The sequence below is a fragment of the Apteryx mantelli genome, chromosome 3 (genome assembly GCF_036417845.1).
Source record: "Apteryx mantelli isolate bAptMan1 chromosome 3, bAptMan1.hap1, whole genome shotgun sequence".
Taxonomy (NCBI): Eukaryota; Metazoa; Chordata; class Aves; order Apterygiformes; family Apterygidae; genus Apteryx; species Apteryx mantelli.
This window is the reverse complement of record NC_089980.1, coordinates 112,987,835-113,013,160: the sequence shown is the minus strand read 5'-3', so window position 1 is coordinate 113,013,160 and position 25,326 is coordinate 112,987,835. Positions and strand designations below refer to the sequence as shown.

Here is a 25,326-nt window from a genome sequence, read left to right as displayed (position 1 = left end):
CTGCCCTGCTCAGAAAAACACTCACTTTCACAGTTGAATTTGTATGTGCAGGAGAAAAAGCTTTCCTAGCAACCGTCTCAGGAACCTGCAGCTCCCTCCCAGAAGAGACCAGAGTAACATAAAACCTCTGAGCCTTTTGAGCAAAATGCAAAGCCCATTTCCTTGGACTAGGTTTCTTGTATTAAGAGTCTACAAACTAGAAGAAGGACAACTATGTAAGTAGTTCTAGTTTTGCTAAGTCCATCATCATTGCGCTATCTGAGCTGGTCACAACACATTAATTAAACACTCAAATCAGAGAGGGCACAGAAATGATCACTAAAGGGCAGCTGGAGCTACAGAAAAGTTGTACAAATGTTATTTAATGCTCACATTCTGAAAAGAGGCATTATTGCCATTTCGCAGACGGGAGAAATCTGAGGCAGAAAGTCCCTCTCAGACCACACAAGTTTTGTTTCCAGCACTCAGTCTAGAAGTCATTCAGGCTGTTCTGCAGTCAAGGAGTTAGTAAACCATTGAGAGGTTTAGTCCATCACATGGATAATTATTTCTATGGCCAGGCAACAGAACTGTTTAGTAACAATCAAAGTTTTCTGTAAGGAATTTGATACTAAACCTCTGGTTTGCTAAATTTCTCTAAATATCTGCAGCTGTCCCTCCATCAAGACAATTCCTACTTGGCCTTACACAGAATATGTACAAACTCACTATAGAATTCAGGCAGAGATCACCAAAAGTGTTTTAATGATTAAACCATGTCAAACATTAACAACATAGGTTTATTCAGATGAGCAAAGGGTTTATTTCTAGCACATTTAGACAGCCTATTTTGAACACTGTAGCTGCTGTACTGAGCTATGTAAAGACTCTGCAAACCAGGACCTAGAAATGAAGACACACACACACAAGCTTTGATAATGTAAACATAACAGACACTGTCTCCTTCAAAACAAGCAATGAAAACCCACAAGGCTAGTAGAACTTATTAATTCCTTAAGAGATGTGCAAAAAAAAAAAAAAAAAAAAAAAAAGATTAAAAAAATAAACGTGTTAAAACTGGCTTTTATATAAATATCAAAAACAAACAGTTAAGCTTGAGTGATGATCAACAGAATGTCTTGCACAATTTAATTTTTCAGAGCTTAATAAGATATTCATAAGCCAAACTCCACCATGGCAGATACCATAATAACATACCAGCAATAGATATTGGCTTTGCAAGTGACTCCTCATATGTGCAAGGCAAGATTTTACAGGAAGGAGTAATTTTAACAAGCACTCTAAACAAATCTTCAGATAACAAGCCAAAACATTACGGGTGATACACACCACTCACATTACGGAAACACACACTCATCTCCAGCACATTTCGGTAACATTTAAAAAACATTATGTATGACTTAAGACTGTTTAATTTTGCTTTTTTGGGAAAAAATGTTTTTGTGAGACACATTTTAAAAATGAACATAAGCTACAAAGAACAGTACAGACACCAACTTAAATACAAACAATTCCATTGGAAAAGTATCTTTCTGTCTCCATTTTTAAATTCATTTTTGGATATGTCACAGACTTAAACAGTTGCTCCTAAAATGTGGATATGGCTATGGTAACAACACTTGAAACTCTGCCAGTTCCCGTATTAAAAACCACTCTTCAATTAGCATGTAACAATTCTCAGAAATAAGAAAGAGAAAAGAAAAGATGGGTCCACCCTGTATATACTCTAAACCTTAGAGACAATACTTAAGTCTTACTGGACTGTGTAAGCGCCAATTAATTTTACATTAGTGACACAGTTCAAATAAAAAAATAAGATCTATTAAAAAGGTAAAATAAGTTTTCCATCTGGTTTGTAACTGTTTAGTCAGTTAAAGCCAAATATACAAAACAAAATGTGCCATTTCCAATTTCACTGTATCACGTAGGAGATACCTAACATCATGTATCACATACAGAACAGTAAAATGATCAATGGATTCTCCTAAATGACTTTTTAATAAAAAGTCAATCAACCAAAAGTTGAAACATACCCTAATTTTTAAACCAGTAATAAGCTTTGGGCCCTGCTTTTTTAATTTTTTTAAGGCATGTGTGTTTATCTACCGAAACCAGCATTGTACAAATTACCTCTACAATCACATGCATAATCTACAGTAAAAAAATGGAGTTTAGATTACAGTGTTTTCAAATTGTGAATCATAATTCAGCACCTATCATATTGACTAGTAAGGCAACAGCAGTGTCATATACTACAATACTCCCTTCCACAGTCTATAGCAGGGTCAGTGACAGCCCAGAATTATTATTAAACTTTAACCTACTTTTATATTCTGTATACAGTTTCTAGGGTGTTTGCACTGGTTAAGTCCTACATAAATCACACTATTCTAGGCAGGAATAGTTACAGTAGCCATTAGAGTATTAGTGCACAACTCTTATTGTGCTTACAATCAGATGATTTTGTTGTTGGGGTTATCAAAATGTTTTTTCAGTTTGGTCTTCAATCCTTCCTTTGTTTTCTTTGTTTCACATTGTTCTCAAGGGAAGAAAAGCTGTTTGTGTACCCATTCACAGTGGCTGTAGAGCCATTCTGATACTCTTTCCTCCTCGAGGATGCCTTCTTGTTGTAAGTCTAGAATATACAGAAAGGCACATGGTTTTGCTTAAATACTGTGCAGTGTTATTTTGCTAAATAACCACTTCCTCACGGTAATTCAAGAAACACAGAAGCAACCTTGCATCCATCATTTTTAAAGACCTTGTGCTGATGGCAAAGTCTGACAAGCTTAATCATTTTTTGTATATGAGGCTATGTGCTTCATTCTTCATAATAAGGGAATTAGTTCACAGGAAAAGAAAAAGGATTGGTGGTAATGATGTAGCATTGGCAGTATTCTGTTAACAGTAAATTAGGAAGAAGCAAGAAATTTTATGAGCAGAATACACCGTAAGAATATACTTGAAATGACAAGTGTGGAAGGAGCTTTGATGTACTACAGGTCACAGTATCTATGAAAACACCAAAACTAGAACTGGGTAAACAAGAATGATGAGGGAAGTTTCAGAGGCAGAAATGTGAACTAAATTTGCACCAGCTGAGACATAAACCAAGAAAGAAGTAAGAACTAACAGAATCAGGGAAGTTCAGAACACCAAAAAAAAAAAAAAAATTACAGACAGTGAGAAGCACACATGAATTAATCTTTGTCAAAGGTGCTCAGTAGCCAGACAAGAACATGTTTCCCAAAGTATTTGCATGCAGAGGGAAGTAGTTAAAAGCTAAAATATGAGTAAAACTGATGAAGAATGTTAAAATAGTATTTGGAATATATGACCATGTTTAATTAGCATGTTCACATGCAGTAAGTGACATAAACCAAGGGACTGATTTTAAGAAGTACCAGAAGATTAGAAAGGAAAGTCTACTATTTTCCCCCAAAGTCACTTTTACCAGCCCTGGAATGCTTGGATCTTTCAAAAGACTTTTCAAATATTTAACAGAATTGGTTTGTTTGTTTGGGTGACTGTATGTTGTTTTGGTTTGATTTTTTTAAAAGATGACTGAAGTACATCTTTGCACAGAGCCCGATTATGACCTACTCAGAACAACACACATTCAGCCTGAACCTGTTCAGACATGGAACAAATTTCTTAGAAACACAATTCAAACTGCTAATTTTCCATATGGAAATACAAACAAATCCCTGTAATGGTGAACCAAAACCAGATTTCTGTATGTTGAGAGTTTGGGAGGTTTCCCTGGATAAATAACAAACATTTCCTCAAATATAAATATATACAAATACAACACTAAAAAACATATGCATGTTACTGGAAGAAAAAAAAGGGATATTTCAAGCACATCTTTCCATAAAGCAGCTTTCAGATGAGATGTGATCAGCAGAATGCTACAAAGAATCAATGAATATTACTTTTACCTGGATATAGAAATTTGTGAAGAGGATAATCAAAGAAATCATGTAAGAGATCTGGAAATACAGCCACCCCTGAGGAAATGCACATGGCCAAACAACACCACAGCTGGTCTGGAAGATTGTCAGAACAAATTGAGTCTGGGGAGAGAGAAAAAAAGAGAAAATGGAGCACACTAATGCAAGGAAGCAAAAGACTAATACTGTCCAAAACCTAATTAGTTATTTCCCAAACTAGTCAAAATATGTACTAATGTGTGTTTGGACAAGTTTATCTTCTCTGAAAGTCTTACTAACAATGTAGATGTGACTGAGTAGACATTCAGGTCATGATACTATGTTGTTTAAGTGTTTTTATTTGATTAATATTATTCCATCTTAGAGCATTAGTGCACTCTATGTAGGCCCGATTTATAAGTATCCTAAGGAACAAAGACCACCTCCTCCCTAGTGAGAGCTCTGTCAAGGTTTGGCTCTATCAACGTGACAGACTAGATTTGCATCTCACTGCTCCAGTGGCCAAAGACTTGGGGGCACTGGGTCTGCATGCAGATCCTGTGATCCTCTCCCAGATACCAGAACTGGCCTACATATGGCTCCAGTGGAAGATTTTGAGGGGGGTAAAGGCTGCATATATGAAGTGGGGGTTGGGAAGGAGGGCAGTTTTAAGACCTTCTGCTTAGCTATCTTCAGTTACCTCTGTGGAACAAACACAGTTTGGGCTTAAGTGCTGCACAAAGCCTTGGGCAAATTTCATCCTGACAGGAATTACCAGATTAGGGAATGCTTATTTAAAAAGTGAAAAACAGTTCTGTCCTGCTATTATGCTGCCCTAACAGTTATGCACACAGGCCAGGCAGGGAAGTGAAAGTGGCTATGACAATAGCCAGAGGAGCAACCTAAGCACTGAGACACTTGCACTCTGCCGCAACCAAACAGCAAGGAGGAGGAACAGTGCCTAAACCTGGAAAGAAAAACAAACAAACAAACAAACAAGAAACTCCCCACTGCTACAATATTTAACCATCCTTCAGGAAGAAACAGTGCTAAGGAAAAAAAAGATATTGAGAATCAAACTCTGAATTGCTGGCTATCTCAAGAAAATTTTACTAAACTGAACCTATTCACAGCCCTGATGGGTCTAGTTCAGAAGAAGAAGGTCCTATCACTAAGGCTTCAGTTTCCCCATCTATAAAATGGGGAAGAAAAATTACCTGTGTACCTTTTTTGTGGCGTTTTGAGACACTATACACATTGAAACATGATTCTCATGCAGTATTACTACAGCATGTGTCATATTGCTTAATTTCATTACTCTTTTCACCTCCAGTGCACAGCTTTCAGGCTTCATCACTGTACACACAGGAAACAATACAAATGGATGTGAGGAGTCCAATACAGAATTACAAGTGAAAAAAAATCTGCCTATTTAAAGTGCAGAAGGAGAACAGAAATATTGAACAGTTTTTAATAAACCATTTACAACTGCATGCAAAAGTGAGACAGAAAAGTCATTGTTCTCTAGGACTAGAATGAAGGGCCTTGTTAGCCATGGACTGGGGCGCATTCAGTTTCTGTCATCTCAACATAAGCATGAGCAACAAATGCTAAGAGTTCACTGTCTAAAACCGACTTGGAAGAAAAGTTTCTCCCTCCCTCTGGCTAGAGAGTCCCAGAAAACCCAGTGCTGCAACTCCTGAATAAGTCTAGCCACAGAACATAAGAAGTTAGAGAAAGATCCCACTAAGCTGTTCAGCACTAATTTATATCCACTTTCAGTCCCTAAGTCCCTACCATCCTGAAAACAGTACTCAATGCAGGTGCAAAGGCTAGCTTTCTAAGGTGATTTAGACACTTACAGATGTAGGAGGGTACTTGTTCTTGTTCCCTCCTCCCTTTTGTCTTCCCCTTCTCCCTGCCAAAATTTTCTAACTCGATAAAGACAAAGAGATCCCAACGCTAATACAAGCACTTGAAGAGCTAATCACTCACCAGCTGTCCCTGAGTAATGTACTTCTTCCACCACAGATATGGACGCATGGCTGGAACAGCCGACAATCCGTAGTAGGAGTACATGAGGACATGGATAAAGCTATTCAGTGTGGCACCAAAGTAAGCTAAAATGGCAAAGCAGAAAGAAAGTATGTTTTATTACTAGGCACATGCTGTTATATGGAACCTATCAAAACAAACAATTTCTAAATGCAACTATTTAAAATATGATTTCTCTTAGAATAAAGACTAAAAAAAAAAGTCTACTCCCCTCAAATTTTTCTGTTAACCCAGCCAAGTGGCTGAGAAGCTTTGTAACTGTGTACTTTATATTATCCTTTTATTTTTATTTTTTTCTGTTTATTCTTTTTCATTTCTACCTCCCAGCTTCTCAGGGGAATTGAGGAAGCTAAATCCAAGGAGGCATGTAAACATGCCCACCAATCAGTCGCTTCACCAATCAAATTTTAGGCTTATTTCACTTCCTACCAGCCAGGGGACTACTTTGTCATTTATAACCAAAACCAACAGGTATCTTCTGAAACTGCAAGTTAACCATTTCATTTGTCCTTGTTTACAGCATCTCTAGTCATTAAAGAAATTTAAATTTCAGCTCATCGCAAAACTGCATAGTACTGATATGACGAGGCAGAAAACAAAGCCTGGAAAAGAAGAGGAAAAATGTATCACCAGGAATAAGAACAAAAGTCTTTTCGAGACCACTCAAACATAAAATAGTCCAAGCACTTGTACTTTTGACTGTTCTATAAACAGGGACTGGCTTCTCTAGAGGAGAATGTGCTTCCAGATGCACCCTTTCTGTAAGTTAAACATTACTCACTGTTGTGCTGACAACACAAAACAAATGCAAGTTTCTATTTTGTTTGGCTCAGAAAGCAGAGCCCTGAGCAATCCAGCTTTTCGGTCTGCACTGCTGCTACTTCCCATCCACTGAATTTGCAACAAGCTTCTCTTACAAGAGTTTTCAACAAAGCCAGTATCTGTAAGCTGCACATCTGAACCACAACTAAGCTACACTAATGCAGTTAGGAAACAAGATGCCAACTGAAAGCAAGTGAAGTTAAAGAATCAGAGATCACCAGAGGTTAGCAGTATCTAGACAAGACAGACAGCAAAATCTTCCATTTAAGAAGCATTCAGCAGTGCTCGGGGACAAGATTTTAATTGAACTCATTTGTTACTGGGATAATGAGATTAATTTCAGAAAGCTAACACCTCAAGTGAGCTTGACAGATTCACAGACAAGAGTCGCTATTAGCCATCTTGTAGCTGAAAGAAGCTTCTGGCTCTGACTTGGAAAGGAATATTGTTTTATTTTAGGGCTTGCAACCACCACAAAAAATGAGAAAACAAAGTTGACAGGTGGACTACTGCAGCTGATAAGTATCAGCTGCCATCCAGCAAAATCTTCAAACTATATCTAGCATGTCTTTTCAAAGACACTCCACAAGGTAGCTTAATATCTGTAAGCATTGGCTGCAACTCTACAAAGCAGCTTAGTATCAGACAGAACAAATCCTGCAGCTGAAGGTACCAGAGATGTTTGATTTGACTAAACAAAAACCAAACAAGGCCTTTGTTGCAGGCACTTCCCACCACACCCCAGTACTTACAGTGACCGCAAGGCACCCAGTTCATAACAAACCACCAGATGTTCAGCATTGTCGCGTGGTGATAGACATGCAGAACAGTGATCTGATGATTATTTTTCCGCAAAATAAAAAAGAAGGTATCCATGAATTCAATCAATTTGGAGAAATAGTACCACCAGAGCACACGTATGATCTAGAGAAGAAGAAACAAGTTTTAAAAGCATTGTACATTGTGGGGGCTCTTAACTCCTTTGCTATCTAAGTAATTAAAATCCAAACTTCCTGTCTTGCACTACTCTGAGATTGAAGACTCTCCGCTGAGATGTTCTCTAACACTTCAGACCATTATTTGTCTCAGGTTTCTCCATAGGAGACTTGGGTACAAAGTTATAGCTACAAATGAAAACAGAAGGATGACAAAGAATGCTTTATGAGGTTATTACTGTGCATCTGGGGTGTCCTGGGAGAAACAGGAGAGAATATTTAACCACAGCTGTTACTGTAGTGCTGTCTATTAAGGAGACATCTAAACAGCGACCAGAAATCATCACCAAATATCTCTCAGAAAGAGAAGGGGAGTCACAGCAAAGAGTGGTTGGTTACAGACTGACTACCAAGACTGAACTCACTGCTTTTCAGCTAGGAAACACTTGAAAATTTACAGATATTTATCCACAGAAATTGTAAATATCAAGCATGAATATATTATGGATTAACTATTATGTTTCACTATACATTTTCCATTGTATTGTAAAAGGAAAAAAAGTATAGTTTGAGCACAAACCATATAATCAATACTGTTCTGCTCTCCACTTAGATACAAGGAGATAATTTGAAATGTTAACTACAACTCATGATTACATTACCTTCATATCAGCTTCGCCTCCACTGTGCGTATCTTGACAGAAGAAATTGTATCCTCCTTCCCATACTCCCGTCACCAGCTGACAAGATCAAAGAGTAACATGTCATCTGATGAAAATTCTGCACCTCACAGTACATTCAAACCACAACAGAGGCTTTGCTGAGGCACCTGGTATTGAGGGATTCACAGACATCTGAATGTGACACTAGGTTGAATTTAAGATCCAAGTAGTAACTGAATTCTAACAGCAAATGGAGGGTGAATTAACAGAAGTTCTTCCAACTACAGGTGCCAGAAAAACAGGAGGTAACACCTTATCCCAATGGACAACGTTGCGTGTGCATGTGTTTTACATAGGCATATTCTAGACAAATTCTTAAGAAATATCTTTCCCTTTTAGCTGATGGTCTCATTTCTGAAGAAAGTGAGCAACCAAAGAAAAATAAATATATTTTTCCTCTAATTTTTTGGGGGGGAGAAAAAGTTATTATTTAAAGGAAGTTTTATATGTACAGATCTGACAATGATTCTTTCATTTTAATGACAGAACAAATCTTCAACTTTGCTATCCACAACTACTAACAACTGATGTTTTACTGTATTTTAATTCTTCAGTTTTTTTTTTTTTTTTTTTTTAAATAATTCACTAATGCCGAGTGTATTACACCCTTCACAGAAGAACTGATTTCCTCCGCAGTACGTGCCTTTGCCTGCCTGACTTCCTGGCATGCCAAATGCCAGGAGATGCTGCAACGTGCTGGGGCGCTTATTCCAGTTTATTTAAAAGAAAAAAAAAGAAAGGGGAAAAAAAAAAAAAGCAGGAGGAGAGGGACACTCCCAAAACAAGAGCTCCTTGGTGCTCAAATGCTTACGGGCCGGCTGGAGGCATCAGCCAGGAAGCACTGCCCACCAAAGAGCATGGTGAAGACCCCCCACCCCAGTGGCTGCTCTCAACCTCGGGACGGCTCCTCGTCGCTGCACTCGCTGCGTTCCCTCGAGCAAATGGGAAGGAACAAGTGCTTTGGCTTATGCTGAGCACATGCTGTAGCTGCACCGGGGCCCTCGCAGGCCATCCGAGCCAGAGCATAGGGCAGGGGGCAGCAGGCCACAGTCTCCAGGGAATTCTTAAAATGCTATTCCCATACTGGAAACTTCCTTGAATGGAATTTTAACTTTTCCTTTCTGCCTTTTTTTTTTTCCCCCAAATGAAAACCAAGGCTCATGCCTTGGTGATTCTGGCTTTTAGTTTTCCAGAAACCTTCTTCCTCTGCCATTGCTGCTTCTATGAAATTAATATCATGATAGAAATTATTTGTTGTTGTTTGTAAAGATTTTTCCCCTTTGAAATAGCATTGGAAGAAAAGTAAGAAATTTAGATTATTCTTTAGGTATCAAAAAAAAAAAAAAGTTTTTAAGCAGAGACAGTTATCCAGGACAAAAGGCTTGTCCATTTTTGGCCTTAGCTACATTCATACAGAACGAACAAGAACGTTGCAAAGCCACAGTGAAAAACTTTTTGTACCATAACTCTTCTAAAATGATCAGTTCATTAAAGACTAGAATAACTGGTGCTATTAAATGTTGCTCAGAATTGTGAATGGGAAACTAATTCTAAATGGTACAATAAAGGTTATCACTTAAATGATCTACCTTTTCTTAATGTTATTTCTTTGATGGCTCATTTTTCCCCTAAATTAGTTTTTAAAATATCCAGTTAGCCTCGGCCATTATTTTTGACCTTCTGAGATAGAATTACTGCCAATATTTAGAAAAAATATATTTAGTTATTCCAGAACACACAGACCTGGAAATATCTCATGTAATAGAGAGAAATCAATATTACCAGGCCACAGCAAGTAGGGCAGCCTTGCACTCAGGTAACAGACCCAAGCAATTGCTCTACTCAAGCAGCAGTCTGCAGCCAGAAGAGGACCTCACTGCTTCCATAATGAAAGTGGTGCTGTTGAAAATGCACCAGTTCAAAACCAATACCACTCCAAAGTACCAGCCACATCTGAGCAAGTGCTGCATGAAGCCGTTCTTACGCCATTGAAGGAAAGCCTGTGCAGCTTCTAGGGTGCCCGCCGGTCCATCAGACAGACCACCACATTGTGCTGTAACAATGTCATTAAGAGCTTACAGATGTTTTCATACAGTTGTCATAGTTCAAGGAAATGCTAAAAATGAAAGAATAATCACAATGTTTATATTGCAATTATTCCAGATAGTGAGGCTCAGCTTCAGTCAATAACCTTGCATTCCATAAATTTCTCCAGAGAAAAGGCTACAGTGAAACCAAAATAGCCTTCACTGTAAGTGATCCAGGTTCACTACCTAAAGCATAACAAAATTGAAGGCATTTAGATTGATCCTACCTCTTCGAAGGGCAAAGGCATCAGTATGGACATAGATAGCTTCAGCTAAACCCGAGCGCTCATGTTTCCAGAAATGCATATTGTAATATGCTAGGAGTGGCAATACTCTTACTGCCATGGTGGTTTAACAATATAAGCAAAACAACATTTGTAGGGAATGGTAACATCTGTTGTCATACAATAGATAGATACAGTTACAAAAATAATTAAGAACAAAACAAAACAAAGCTCAGACCCTTCTTGAAGGACCTACATGGTCTAAAGCTGCTACCACAGCCCACAAACCTTGCCTTGCGCAACATACAGCTCACGTAGGTAATACTTTTGCTAAGTTATCCAACTGCCTCTTTGCCCTACACCTTTATTTATTACATCCACAATACTTTCAGCATGTGCTGGAAGGCTTCAGAAAACAAACAATTGGCCACACTGAGACTTGACCAATGGTTCCCAAACGGACTCATTATTTACAGAGCTGACGGTACAGCCCCAACGAGCCATTTACATGCCGTGTAGAAGACAACAAACATACATGCACACTTAAATTGTCACTGGTACACTGAAGGTCAATTCTCATGCTGACTGTGGCCTGCCTGTAGGATGCTGAGAGTTTCTAACCCTCCTTACGGCTGTGGTTAAGTAGGTCTCGACTTGCCCAGGTGTCCCTGTTCCCCCATGACAACCTGGCTGGACCTTTAGCCCCTCCAGGCTTGAGGACACCTTTGCCATCCAGCTGTGCCTGGGGAAATCCTTCACCTGCCCCCTGGCAGGAGCCCAGGCTCGCTGATGGCATTGCTGACGCACAACCAGAGATGTATCTTCTCTTGAGAAATTAACCTGTCTAGAAAAGGCTGACTGCAATTGTTTTCAGCAGAGTATGTGATTTTTAAATGACACACACACACACACACACAAAAAAAATCACAGCTACCCCATAATCCAATTAAAATGGCACTCAAAGTCAATGTTAAAAGATCATCTGGCTCCAGAGGAAACCCTACAGCTGGAAGTTGCTTTTGTGCTCTTACTTCCTTCCCTCCCATTGAAATTTTCATTTTTATAATACTTTTATTTTGTAATTCTGTTACTGAATTATTTAAAATGATGTGGCATGTGCTTTCTATCAGACCTGCTACCAAAATTAAGCCAGTATACTAACACCAGTCTGCACTAGCTGTAGGAGAGGCATTACAGGGAAGGATTTTGTGTTTTCACAATGTAAACCAAATCTGAGACTCCCTGGAAACGGACCAGTAAGGGACCCAGCGCTGCAGCACGCTGTAAAGGCATGACAAGTTTATGAGCTTCAAACTTGGTTAGGGTGAAAAGAAGTTCACAGGCCTGATCAAAGAAAGTAAACGCTCCCAAAGATAGATAATTTTATCTTTTTATTAATATAATCACCTCGCAAGAGAGACAAGGTCTTTGGAACCTGCAGAGAAAGAAACAGGAGAGGAAAGAGCAGATTGACAGAGACGTTGCCACGCTTTCGTTGCCTGCACAGATCTGATAGGCCACAGCACCTCCTCACAGACAGTCCTGTCCTCCCTAAGACGGAAGGGTCCTCTTTGGAGGCTACTCTTCCCACTGCATATGCAACAACACTCTTTTCAGTAAAATCTGGGACTTTTCTCAAGCTAATGCAGTAGGGGATGATGGAATTAATTTTTGTGTGCTTCATACAGAGCAGAGAAATAAAAAGGTCACTTTTTTAAAAGTGAGCCTTTACCACAGACTGGTTTTCTCCAATATGTCTGGGTGGTCCAGATCACTTGACTAGTTTTGGTAATGAACACCACAAGATAAAATAGGGTCAGTGCACCTTATAACTAGATATCCAGCAATCTAGCCTAGGACACTAACCGTTTTGCCAAAGTACATAGCCAAAACGCCCCTAGAGAGGCACAGTCTGTACTCATAATGTTGCAAAATAACTTTGTTATCCCAGAGCAAAAAAGTGACACGGGTAAAGACAGTATTGCCTCTACTTCCCTAACTACTCCAACAGCTTCTTCAAACCCAGCTATGCCAGCCAACGCATGACTGATGGACACGGCTATAATCTTTCTGCCAGCCGCACAACAGTGCGCACCCTGCTATTCACCTTCACCACCACAAATGAAACCAATCCTTGACGCTCTTGCCCAAGAAAGGAATGTCATTTCCCTCAAAGTCCAAATCAAACCCTAGCTCAGCATTATGCTAGTTATGCGTGCACTGCAAATTAGTGGACAAATAAGCACAGCGCACAAGTACCCTTACCTGGAGGCAGGTTTGACTGCAGCTTCTGTGTTCCTCCATGCACATGCTCCAGGCTCCTCCTTTCCCCACCACTTCCCAGGGAACACTTACCTGAGAGCTGATCTGTTCTCCAGTTGTTTTTTTTTAAACAACATATCTTTTAATGATCATTTCATGCTCTAAGACTGATATTGTATCAGTTCTTTAGATAGTTAGGACTAACAGAGTCCACAAGGCCTCTCTGAATGACTAGGCTGACTGAATTGTAAATTTACATAGCATGAAATACTGCTATTTCCCCCAAATAAGCATCCCCTCTTTCTAAAGTACTGGCATAACGACGCTTGCCACTGCAACACTGTTCAGTCTACACTAATGTCTTCTGTACTCTTGAGTCTTTCTTGCCCTTTAAATCATCTGAGATAGGCACAGCCCACTATTCCTAAATTTGTGTTGCCAGCACCATAAGGCACACCACTCTTGACTTGTCCGGAATAATTTACAATAAGCATGTAAAAAAGCCACTATCTAAAAATCCCCAAATGAGAGGTACAAGATTTTTTACTCATTTTAAAATAAGGTTATATCGCTACTGAGTTCTTTTATCTATGATGCAAGTGCCAAAAAAGCTTTGTGTGTGCACTGCTCTCTCCCAGTAAACATTTAGTACAAAGTTTCATTACACAAGGAGACCAAATGGTGTGGCTATGCAGTAGCTGAAACTATGTATATCTTATGATTAAAAAAAAATTTTTTTTCCAGGTTATTTCACATGAACATTCAGATGTAAAGGCCAAAAACCAGATGGGTCAGCTTTCTCATCCTAGCTGGGAGGCTGCCTCCTTTTAATATCTTGTTTTGGTCACACGATATTTAAACTAAAGCTGTGATGCTATGAATCGTGGCCTGAACCACCGCCACAGCTGTAACTCAGGAAAAACTCCAAAGAAGGATTTCAGGTATATCATATGCAAGCTATTAAAACAGCTTATTTTCAGAAAGGATACTGAACAAGTTCATATGTGGAGATGCTTTATGACTTCCACAAACTAGAACTGAAATGCTTAATCTAGCTAAAATACGAAGTGACAACAGGGAAGGGAACAGGGAGTTACACAAGCATTAAAATGCATTCCCCCTCTCCTATCTCTCTTCTTAAATGCTATTCTACAGCATTTTTGTTTGAAAGAGAGAACTTACAGTGTAAAATACTACTGATGTAGTTAGTTAATCCTCCAAAACTAAATTTCAGTGACGGATGTGATACAAGTGAGAGTACCACCTGCTTTGGGCAGCCACAGGTAATACAGAGGCACCGCAGCTAGCAAACACACCTGGAGGCTCGGGAAGCTGAGCTTTACCTTCGCACTCGACCCTTCGGCTCCCACCCTGCAAACATCCACCAGCTTAGTGTTATGTTGGTAAGGATCTCTGCGTGTCTGTATTTTCATGGGATCGGTACCTTGTTACAGAGCATCGTTTGACCTCAAGTCTAGCACGTTATTGCTATGTAAGTAGGGATGCAGTATATCATGTTTATAATAGAGCATATCCGTGGTCTTCTAACATAACTTAGGCTACAGAAGAGAAAACTAGCTTACAGGAGGCTGTCAGGAACATTTTGTTGTAACTATCATGGGTTTAATAGTCTTCATAATGCTGTATATTTGTGTATTCCCATTTATAAAGAGAAGGTGTATTTACAATAATGCCAGAAAACACTTCCACACAGATAATGTTAAATGCAACATGCATTTTGGTGTAGTGTTTCACTATATAGAAAGCAGTAGCCTTAGCAGTCACTGTATTTTACTTGACTTACTCTTTCACAATGTAAAGGCTATACAGCTGGTTCCAAGTAGGAGGAGTTTTTCAACATGCAGTAAATAGTCCTTTCTTAGGAACCTATTCAACATTAGCAAGAAAAGTCTGTATATACAAAGACCTTTCTAAGATCAACAACTCATATCTTTTCTACTGTTTAAATTTATCAGCAGGTTTTGTAACAGGGCAAAATGTTACAATAATTTTCATTTGGAAACTCTGAATATTATTCAATGTATTAAAGAAAAATAGATTGGCTACACTGAGAGTTTTAGCCACACTTAGCACAACTGAAAAAAAGTTTTACACTTGTAAACTTCCAGAATGCAGATGTTGCCCATGAAGTTTACAGCAACACTACTCTGTGACAAATTTAACATATCAATACACAAATTCTGGTTACATTTCCTCACACATACACATTTAGAGTATGCTCACAGAAGATGAGAAATGTGAGCAAATCAAGAATATAAACTGTTCTAAGTACTTACTGAACCAAAACTGCTTACCCTAAAGGATGAAATACCGATGTTCTTTATAATCCAATTCAATAAAGTAATTTTTGACTAGACACTTAACTGTTAACCACATCCTAGCTAAACAGTCATCTTGTAAAACACTACAGAACTAAATTCTTATAAAGGAGAATTACAGCTTGCATGTAATTGCAAACAAATGCCAGAAAAGAGATTAGTAGTTTTAGTTCTTATTTGTAATCTCATGTTGAGAATGAAACCTCTCCTTACAAAAAGGTCAAATGCTTTTGGTTAAAAGCAAGCCAGAATATTCTGAACATTAAAGCCACATGCTTGATCATTTTCTGACCACATTCTTATTTACACTGTTATAGTTGTTCTTTTTCACTTTAATCAGAAACACACAATTCTGATTAAGAACAGCTAAGTCACTTTACAGGAAGTGAAAAAGTTTATAGTGCCTAAATCCTTGTTTTGTTAAGAAAGAAAACAAATCAACAGAAAGTCCAGTTCAAAACTGAGTAAGTTACAAACATGTTTCAATGCTCAGATTCTAACTTTCAAAAACAGATGAATCACAACTGCATTGATATAATTGTTTCAGCAAAACTAAGAGGACACAAAAGAAGCTATTTCAAGGTTGGTGAAACAAATACTAAGAGTGTGTGCATGATTAAACACATTTAAATAAAATACATTTTGCACTCCAAAACAAGATGTAGTTTTGCTACCAAGTACTTTATACAATCCACCAAAGTGATACCGATAAGCTTGTGTTCTAGGCAAGGAGGAGTTACTGAAAGAATACGACGGTTCAGGCTGAAAGATCAAGATCACCTGCTTTCACTTGCATTGAGTGAGATAACTGCATTTGAAACTTTGCTATCAATGTCTGTATAGATGTTTACGACATGTAAGGATGGTATGAAATAAACCTTGCAAAAACTTTAATAATTATGGTTTTCTCCTCTGAGAAGTGAAATTGAAGAATGGTTACAACATTTTGTAGATGTTTTCCCAAGTTTAGGAGGACAATACACATAGAGCATTTTTAGTATAAGCCAATATAATTAAAACAGATACTGCAAATTAACCCCAAACCAAACCCTTCCTCCTACCTCATAAAACATATATAGAGAAAGCAGTGTAAGTCCAAGGTTGTAGAACACTAGAATACCCCTGCATGAGAACGGTTGTTTATTCCGCATGTACTTTGGTCCTAGCCATACGATTAGTAAGTACAAGACTGAAAAGATAAAGGTAGGTGTATAGTTCTCCAGAAGAAGCCATCCTTTTACTCTGGGGTCTGAAACAAAACAAACACACAAAAATACAAACACTTAGATTTTGTAAGGGGAAGGACAACAGCAGATGTTTTTATTAAATGCTGAATTGCTAATTATGAACAACTTTCACAAATAAGATTTTAGTTATACATTGTTAAAGAAAATACAAATAATCCTGTTCCTAACGCAAAGATATTCCTAAATTATTACTGCTATTATTTTGAAATACTCACTACCATTCATAGTCTTCCTCCATCATGAATACCAATGATGAGTTTAAATTTTAAAGAAAAGCTTCAAAGTTTTTTCCCCTCCCTGATCCTCTCAAATCAACTTTTCCCAAGAGTACATCTATACACCTTTTTTTTTTCCCCATACTTCTTCAAACAGCCAAATCTACGAGTGAACTGGATACCTATACAGTTATTGGCAGATGATACTGACAATTATTTTCCAGTCTACCACATATCAGTACTAACCCGATCAGACTTACATATGTGCTACTTGGCATAATTTGATTTTGAACTCCTTGTCTTAGCCATGAAACACAAAACAGTCAGTCCAGTGTGACTAACCAATCCAACTGTCATCATGTAAATTCCTCAGAAAAAAAACATGTAAACTACTCAGAATAAGAGCATTTCAGATGAACACTTGAGAAAAATATGCTCTACTTTTCTACAAAGCCACTGTTGAATAACAAATTTATTGTCAATATCCAGTGACAACATGGTAGTTCACTCCTTTCACTAAAGGCCTGCCAGAAGGATAGAAATCACGTTTACCAAACCACAGATGAATAATTCAGTTTAAGCATTGCTGGCATGTACAGCCTTGACTCAGTTTTAAAGGAGTCTAATGTGGATCCTGAATGCAAGAAATGAGGCCTTAAAACATAAGTTGGGACACAACTAAGAAAGCCTGGGAATTGTTTAGATACGTTACCTTTATGGTTCAATATCTGCAAGATATGAAATATATAGAGTATACCATCACGCCAGCACGCACAGAAAATTATATAAGAACATCCAGACTAACTTGAACAGGTTTAGTATGAAGATGATGACAACAAAGACATTGAACAACAAAAAGCAAACAGAAAACACACTTTGAAAAATGGCAGGTTTGTTCCAGTGCAGACCAGGACTTCTCCTGCAAGGAAGAAGTCAACCAAAGGAGTTTCAAATGAAGAAAGGGGGTAAAGAGCAGTATGAAAGACAATACTGAAACAATCAGAGGAAAAAAACACATGCCACTCCGTAATACCCCAATGGTTAGCTATGCACACTGCATACAGGATACTGATAATTAAACATTCCTGGTCAGGAACGGGAAGAGCTAGCAAGTGGGACAGCACCATCTATATCCTAGATGAGAGTCTTCACCATGAGGCCATCACCTATTCTGGTTCAACTACCTCTGCCTTCCTCATGATGACCTGAATTTCTGTTCTGAACCTGTGACCCTTCATCCAGTGAAGCAGGTATCAAAACTGGTTTCAAAGGATCAGTATTTTCCAAAAATTCCATATTCTTCAGTGAAAAATTCCTGAGCAGCTCTGCTTATGAGTGCAAAGTATTTTTATTTCAACGAATACAAATTCAAACAAGACCTTTTTTTAATATCAACCCTTATCAACTTTTAAGACAAACCTGCAAAGATCGGAGCAAAGTAAGTAGTTCAGTAAAACTAACAACACTGAGACTTAACTGGTAGTAAAAAGAAAAGCGTCTACAATTGTCATAGCTGAAAAATCAGCAGCTCTTCAGGTCAGAAGATCAAAAAAAGCATTGAGTACACATTTCTATTTTTATATATATATTTATATATATATGTGTGTGTGTGTGTGTGTGTGTGTGTAAAAAACAGAGCTACACAACTTGATGTTCTGCAGACACTAAAGAAAGTAGTCACCTGTCAAAGTCAGGATGTCAGAGGGAACCTCTCTTCTTTATGTTCTAGCATTTGCACTTTAATATCAATTCCAGAAGGTGTTTTGGGTTTTTTTTGTTTTTTTTTTTTTTTGAAAAAGCTTACCTCTGGGTCCAAGCCAAACATCAAGGTAGCTATTGATTGTTTTATCCAGAAGTTCCATTCTATAACCTATTGAAATGGAAAGAACAAAAAGTTAGTTCTTCAGCTCACAGAAATATTTTAATCATGTGAATACCATCTGTTAGGGTTAACAAAGAAAATGTGACAGGACAAAAATTGCAGACGTATACTGGACCTTACCAGCATGTGTCAGATACAGAAAGCTCATTCTAGACCCAGAAAGCCACTGATATAAAAGCAGTATTTCCCACTAAAGTATTTAATCACGGATCTAGATGCCTAGAAGTTTAAAGTCAAATTAACCTCAAGTCCTTTTTTGCTCTGTATTTTAAAAAGTAAGATGTCATCCTGTATTTGCATAAGATCCTTCTGCAAGGAGGGGGATTGGACCTCAAGAAAAACAACATTAAAATTCTTAAGCACTATAAAGCTTATTTTAACAAACAATCCCACACAGCTGGCAACACTAGCTGCTATATTTCACTATGGAGGATGAAGGGAAGGAAAAGTGAAAACTGGCTATGCTATCACTTTTGTGAATAGGTTACTGATTACAGCTATGATTAACAGTCCATAAAACTAACAGATCAATTAATTGTTATAGAATGATATAGAGAGTTGCAGAGGCAAGGATGGAAAAATTGCAATTCATGGCATGAAGATCTCCAGTTGCAGAACTTCCTTAATGGCAAAACATTGCCAAATAAAACTCAACAAATATCAGTAAAGTGAAGGGATTCAAATGTCATCTATCATCTCCTCACACAAGCCAGTATTTCCTGACAGCACCTGGTACATTGCAGCACGTAAATCTGCTGTACCCCTATAAGGTTAAAGCATGCAAGAAATAGCAATACTGTCCATTACTGGGAAGGGTCAACTGTACATGAAATAGTTCTTATGAGAAGAAGTAGTAATTTTCTTTTTGATTAAAAAAAAAAAAGTCTTCCAATTCTTCTTTTCTATCTAGAATTCCTTCCAGCTTCTTCAGATTGTTACAACTGTACTGACTTTCACTACAATAACTTCTCCCATTTTAATATAATAATTTTCATTTCTCAATGTTTCTTCCTCCTGAAGTAGCAATATTAGCAGCAATTTTTAGTTACACGGAATAATATAAGAAATCATGTAAGCAAGCTGTCAATACACCCACAGTGAAAACTGAAATGATTATGCAAGTTTACATGTAGTTGCTAACAGCAAAGAAGTTCACGAGTTTTTTGGGGTTTTAGCTAGAGAAACATCTCACTTTCACCTATTAAAACACTGCCTCCTGATTTACATAAGTTAAATGAATATTAGCTCTTCTGCTTTTAGTCACCTGGGACTGACATCTCATTTCTTTAGAAACTAGCAAGGTTTTATACCCCACCACCAGTGAAAAAGGAAAACAGAGAAGAATAGCAGGTGCCACACTGGCTGTCCTTCCCCTGCCCCAAGGCAAGACTGGGACCCACCTCAGCTTCAGCAGGTGCCTGCAGGGCGGGCAGAACCCGAACTTCCCTGCAGCTTCTACTTCCCACAAGATGAAGAAAACCAAATATATTTGTATACCTTCTTGTTCTTCTGCATAACTCCACATCTCTTCCACCTCGTGCCAAACTTAAATCATGAGGCTTAAGTGTTTACAGGGTGTTTCTGGCTGCACCATCAAATCCATCTTTTCCCGTAGCACTTAAGGATACACAGAAGAGGACCTTCTAATCTTTGTATACGAAGTCTTGTTACTGTTTTGGACTACACAGAGACAGAGAAACTTGCCTGGAATTTGGTCACGAGAAACTATCAAACAAAAGAGCTTAATTAAAAGAACTTGGAGTATTTAAAGTCTTGGAGTACTTATAGCCTGATTGATGCTACAGTTTTGTTTTCTCATTAAGAATTCTGAAGGACCCTAGTCAAAATAAGGATACATTTCACAAAAACACACATTTTTTCAATTACAGTACATCACAGATTGCCACACACAAATTATGAGCGACCGGGTGAATGTCCACAGCATTGACAGTCTGGTATCCTAGGAATAATGAAAATTAGCTGAGAAGACTATGCTAGGATATCAAGACCCAGATAAGCAGCATGAACATCAGGAAGACTTTTTATAAATAAGTCCTAATTTCCAAGGAAAAGTAGGGGAGAGGAAAGGAGGTTGCTGTGGAAAATTTTCTATCTGTCAGCTATTAAATAACCCCAGGACAAGTACTCCCCAGCAGGTAATTTAGTTTGTTGTTTGAAATCTCCACTTATTGGATCAAAGTAACAACTGATAAATTCAGTAATGATTGATTTAGTTATGCAACACTGCTTCATTCACTAAACCATAATCATCATCTTACTTCAGCTTTGCACTTTGAAGAAAAAGACTTCAGACTGAAAAAATGGGTTTCAAAAAATAATGATTAGTTATACGAACTGAATTCACTTCATGTAACTGACCTGTATATATTGTATATATTCTTCACTGGACACTATAAAAAGTCAGACATGAGAACAGCTAAGGAAGCAAAACCAAACCATGCCTACCTAAAGCAAAGATGGCTAAATGAGAAGGCAAGAAATGAAATTTGACGTTCGATCCTAGAAGTGAAGCTCATTCCAAAAGAAGAAGCTTTCTGCAAAGGTCTCACCTATGAGGGTTGCTACTCCAAAGCAGCTTTTGTTCCAGTATTATCATATAGTAGATGATAAAAGGCTCAGTGAAGGAAGAACTACTCCCAGTGTCGATTTCCAGAACTTGCAGAAAAAGAAGTTGTTTCAAAAGGAATTCATTTGTATAACAGAAAAACAGAGTGAAACAATCTGCTTTTGTTCCAGAGGGGGTCATGTGAAAATGCATCAAGTCTCCTGCCAATAACTACACAACATTAAATACTGCTTCAACTGCAGCAACTACAAGGGTTCTTTTCTAATTAGAATAGTTTCCCAATTCAGAGGAACATCAACTTCCAGAAAATTTAAACCAGTTGGTATTTGAAACACTGTAACCAGCATGTTTCCTAATACTGAAAATAAAGAAATTCTGGAGCTTATAATTTATACAAACAGATAACTAGCTACTCTCCTTTATCTAACAGAAGTCATTTCACAGCAAAGTACACGATACAGCATCTAGAGTTACTATCTCTGCCTTTCTACCATGGACAGGAAATAAACTGTCCCCTCTCCTACCCAATTTTAAAAATGTAGTAAGGCCCCTGAACACCAGGGCAAGCAGGATTAGTATCTGGAAGTGCTCAGGCCTATAACTACAAAGTGCCTTTACTCCCTAAGGTCCAAATATTTAATCTCGGAAAACAAATATTTTACATTTTAAACAAAATACATCAAAACTCGTTTTTTGTTGTTTTTTTTTTTGTTTTAAACACACGCTAGAGATTCTTTCATACGGGCATATGGAAGACTTCTCAGAATTTCCAGTTACTCGCCTTGAAAGATATAAAAGCAGACCTCTGATAAACTTCGAAAAATACATTATGATTTTCATGCTCTCCTGGTATGCCCAAAGATCATATTAGTGTAGCCAAATAACTCACTGAGCTCAAATGGATTACATTCTTATTATTAAAAGAAGGTAAGAAAGGATCCATCCTAAATATTGGAATTTATCAGTTCTGTCCAGTAGCATGAAACCATCTCCAACTTTCTTTTCTGCTCTCTTTTTTAGAACAGTAAGTGAATAGAACTTGAAAATCCATTGAAAGAAGACAACTGGTAAAGTCAAAGATTTAAATTTTTACAACCCTTAAAACCAAAACAAAAAAACCCAGCATTAAATAACCATTAAATGACCACTAAACAAATGTTAAGGTCATTAAGGTTACTAACAAGATGAAATTCATAGATGTGCCCAAATCTATTTCTGCTCAAGTTAAGAATCCAGACACACTTGAGAACTCAGGCTTACATAACCACATGCTGTGCTGTAGTTCAGCCAGAAAACGTGAATTTTGTTCTTTAAGTCAAACTTACAGAATATTACTGAATACATAATTTGAAGATGTTATGAAAATCTTCAAAAATATTAACAAATACATTAGCACTATATGCAAAATACTCATGTGCCTTTGGTCAGAATTCAGTTTTTGGCAACACTGCTTACCTCTAGTAAGAAAGGAAGCCTTCACGTTGATAGGTGACCACCCAATCTATCAAAAATTGTATTTTAGATAGTTGTGAAAACTTGAACAAAAGCAAACAGCATCAGACAGAATCCACCAGCACATGAGAAAGCCGTGAGATGCCATCTTGTGTAAGGACATCAAAATCCAGGAGACACCCCCCAAAAGAGCTGCTAACTAGAAAAGCTGTGAAAGATGGAAGGCTGAAGTTCTCATCAGCCTGGAGAAAACTGCTACATAGTTTTAGGATGGAGGAAAAAAGCCCTTCCACATCAAAACAATAACACGTTTCCACCTCCAGAAAAACCCATATACCTTGCTAGTTTGTTCTTACCAGGAAAAAATGCATCATTATACCGGCTTAACATGCATCAACTGCCTCAGTTTCCTTGGGTGATATCCAAAGTCTATTGTCAATGATTTGCGTACTATATACAGAGATACTATACCGTTAGGCTGTACGTACCTATTGGAGAATGGCAGAAGGACACTTCTGAAAGCAATCAGGAGCCAGCTGAACGTTAACTGCTCAAAATGAGCTTATGCTTAAAGACTCGGACAAGCCAAGACAAAACAGGCTGAGGCCGCAGCTGCCTCAAAGTCACCTGCGCGAAGGGACAGAGCCAGCTCAGGCGCGTGGGGCTAAGCATCGACAGGTCCGGGAGAGCACACCGCGCTGGAGGCTCGCTGAGAAGAAAAGTTTGGAGGGAAGATACTGAAAAGACAGCCTTTTCAGAGATTTTTTGTTTGCTTTCACAATGACCTCCTCAGGTTTGATGCTCTGCTGTACAGAAGAGGGTAAATTGACACTGCCTATGTGGTAAGTAACACAGACACATTTAAGTTATTTAGATGACAGAGCTCAACAGAAAAAAAAAATTCTTATTGGAACAGAAGGTAGAGGACAAAGCAGTTCTTTGGAGGCCTCTGTCCTCATGTTGTATGAAGTGTTATTCTAAAGAAGTAAGAAACATAGTGAGATCATATCTTTAGCTACCTTTGGACTTTAAAAACTCTTAACATCTCTAGGCATCATTCATTTTCATAAAACTACTCCAAGGTCCTTTTAATTACAGGACTTCCAGTTCTGCAACACAAAATGACCTAAGGCTAAAGTTTAATTTTGAATGCTGTGGTCCAACAAGATAGAGCCCTATCACAGAAAATTAGCCTTTCAAATTAGGATTTCAAAAATTTTCTGCACTTTTCTAAGTAGGGCTTTTTGCAAGTCCATGGAACATTTTGCATTCTCAGTCTACTTCCAGTGCTATAAACTCAGATACACACTATGCTTCAGTTGCCACTCATATATTCAATACATGGCAGGTAGAAAGCTTGCACATTACTCTGCAATTCAGTCCAGGCATAAGCGGCTCCTCACACTCCATCTGCCTGGTAACAGAAAATAAAGACTAAAGCCTACACAGAGATTACGTGTTTTTCTTGTGGAATTTTATTGATTTATAAAAGTTTTTCATACAGCCTGCAAGCAGTGATAACATGCTCTTGCAAGGCACACCACCACTCCCTGATTAAAGAACTACTCAATATTGAAATATTTTACCAGCTTCTTCCTTACGAAGGAAATTCGCTCCTAGGCTTTCAACACAAAACAGTGTTATTTTTGGTTTGTTTATGTCAAAAAAGTGATATAAGAATTCTTGGTTATATTTTAATGTTCCTTGAGTTTCTTCTTTGAGTAACTTCAGTTTCCAGTCCCAAAGATTAATCATGAAATCCTAAGGCTTGCTTCCACCTGCCAATCCCTAAAACAAAATAAAACAACAAAACACGCAGGGCTGAATGCTCAAGACATTAGGAGCCTGCTCATTTAAGCAGGATCCCTTGGCTTTCATTCTGCCTCTTGAGAATTCTCTCCCAGACAACAGACCCCATTTTTCAAAATCAGGTGCCTGAACTTGCATTCCAAAAAAAAAAAAAAATCCCCAAATAGGCATCTAAATAATTGTACTGACTTCTGAGAGCAATGCATAGCTAGGCCTTGCTGTTCACCATTCTTGGAAATCAGCCACTTTCTCCATTCTAAACACAGGACTTCGAAGCCTAATTTTAGGCACTTGGTTCTGAAAACCTTGAATTATGTTTTCTAGTTAAAGTGATACTTCCAAGTCCTTACCACTGCAGAGGTAACTCCTCTCTCCCATCCTCCAAAAATATAAACAATCCCTCCTCCAAAATACAACAATCAAGCTGCTGCTTGATTTTGTAAATCTGCTGAAATTGCAAACACTCAGCCGTTTGATAACTGGAAGACAGCACCAATAAGCAAAGCTGTCAACGGTTTACTGCCCATTTACCAAAGCTGCCCAGCTTCTTCATACTCCCAAATTCTTAAGTGCCCCTTTCATATACTCCCTTTCTCCTGCAGCTTGCCAGCAGCACCAGATTCCCCTTTTCTCCCTTTTGGAACTCCCTTCTTAACTCTCAGGTGAGCTTGATGTTACCAATAAAAAGGAGTCGAGAATAATTCATAGCCTGTATTGATCTGAAAGTGCATTTATTTTATGGGAAACCAGGTGAAG

General features: G+C 38.1%; 1 protein-coding gene across 1 annotated transcript in view; it reads right to left on the bottom strand.

Annotated features, from left to right (window-relative positions):
* Positions 1-721: 721 nt before the first annotated feature.
* The window catches only part of ELOVL5 (ELOVL fatty acid elongase 5), a 41,706-nt gene continuing 17,101 nt past the window's right edge, over positions 722-25,326 (bottom strand). Inside the window, exons 2-8 of the mRNA XM_067294181.1 lie at positions 18,645-18,710; positions 16,440-16,627; positions 8,407-8,484; positions 7,562-7,733; positions 5,928-6,052; positions 3,942-4,076; positions 722-2,635 (exon numbers count right to left, since the gene is read on the bottom strand). Coding sequence (XP_067150282.1) covers positions 2,504-2,635; positions 3,942-4,076; positions 5,928-6,052; positions 7,562-7,733; positions 8,407-8,484; positions 16,440-16,627; positions 18,645-18,702 — 888 coding nt within the window. The 5' untranslated portion in view covers positions 18,703-18,710 and the 3' untranslated portion in view covers positions 722-2,503. The remainder of the gene's footprint in view (positions 2,636-3,941; positions 4,077-5,927; positions 6,053-7,561; positions 7,734-8,406; positions 8,485-16,439; positions 16,628-18,644; positions 18,711-25,326) is intronic.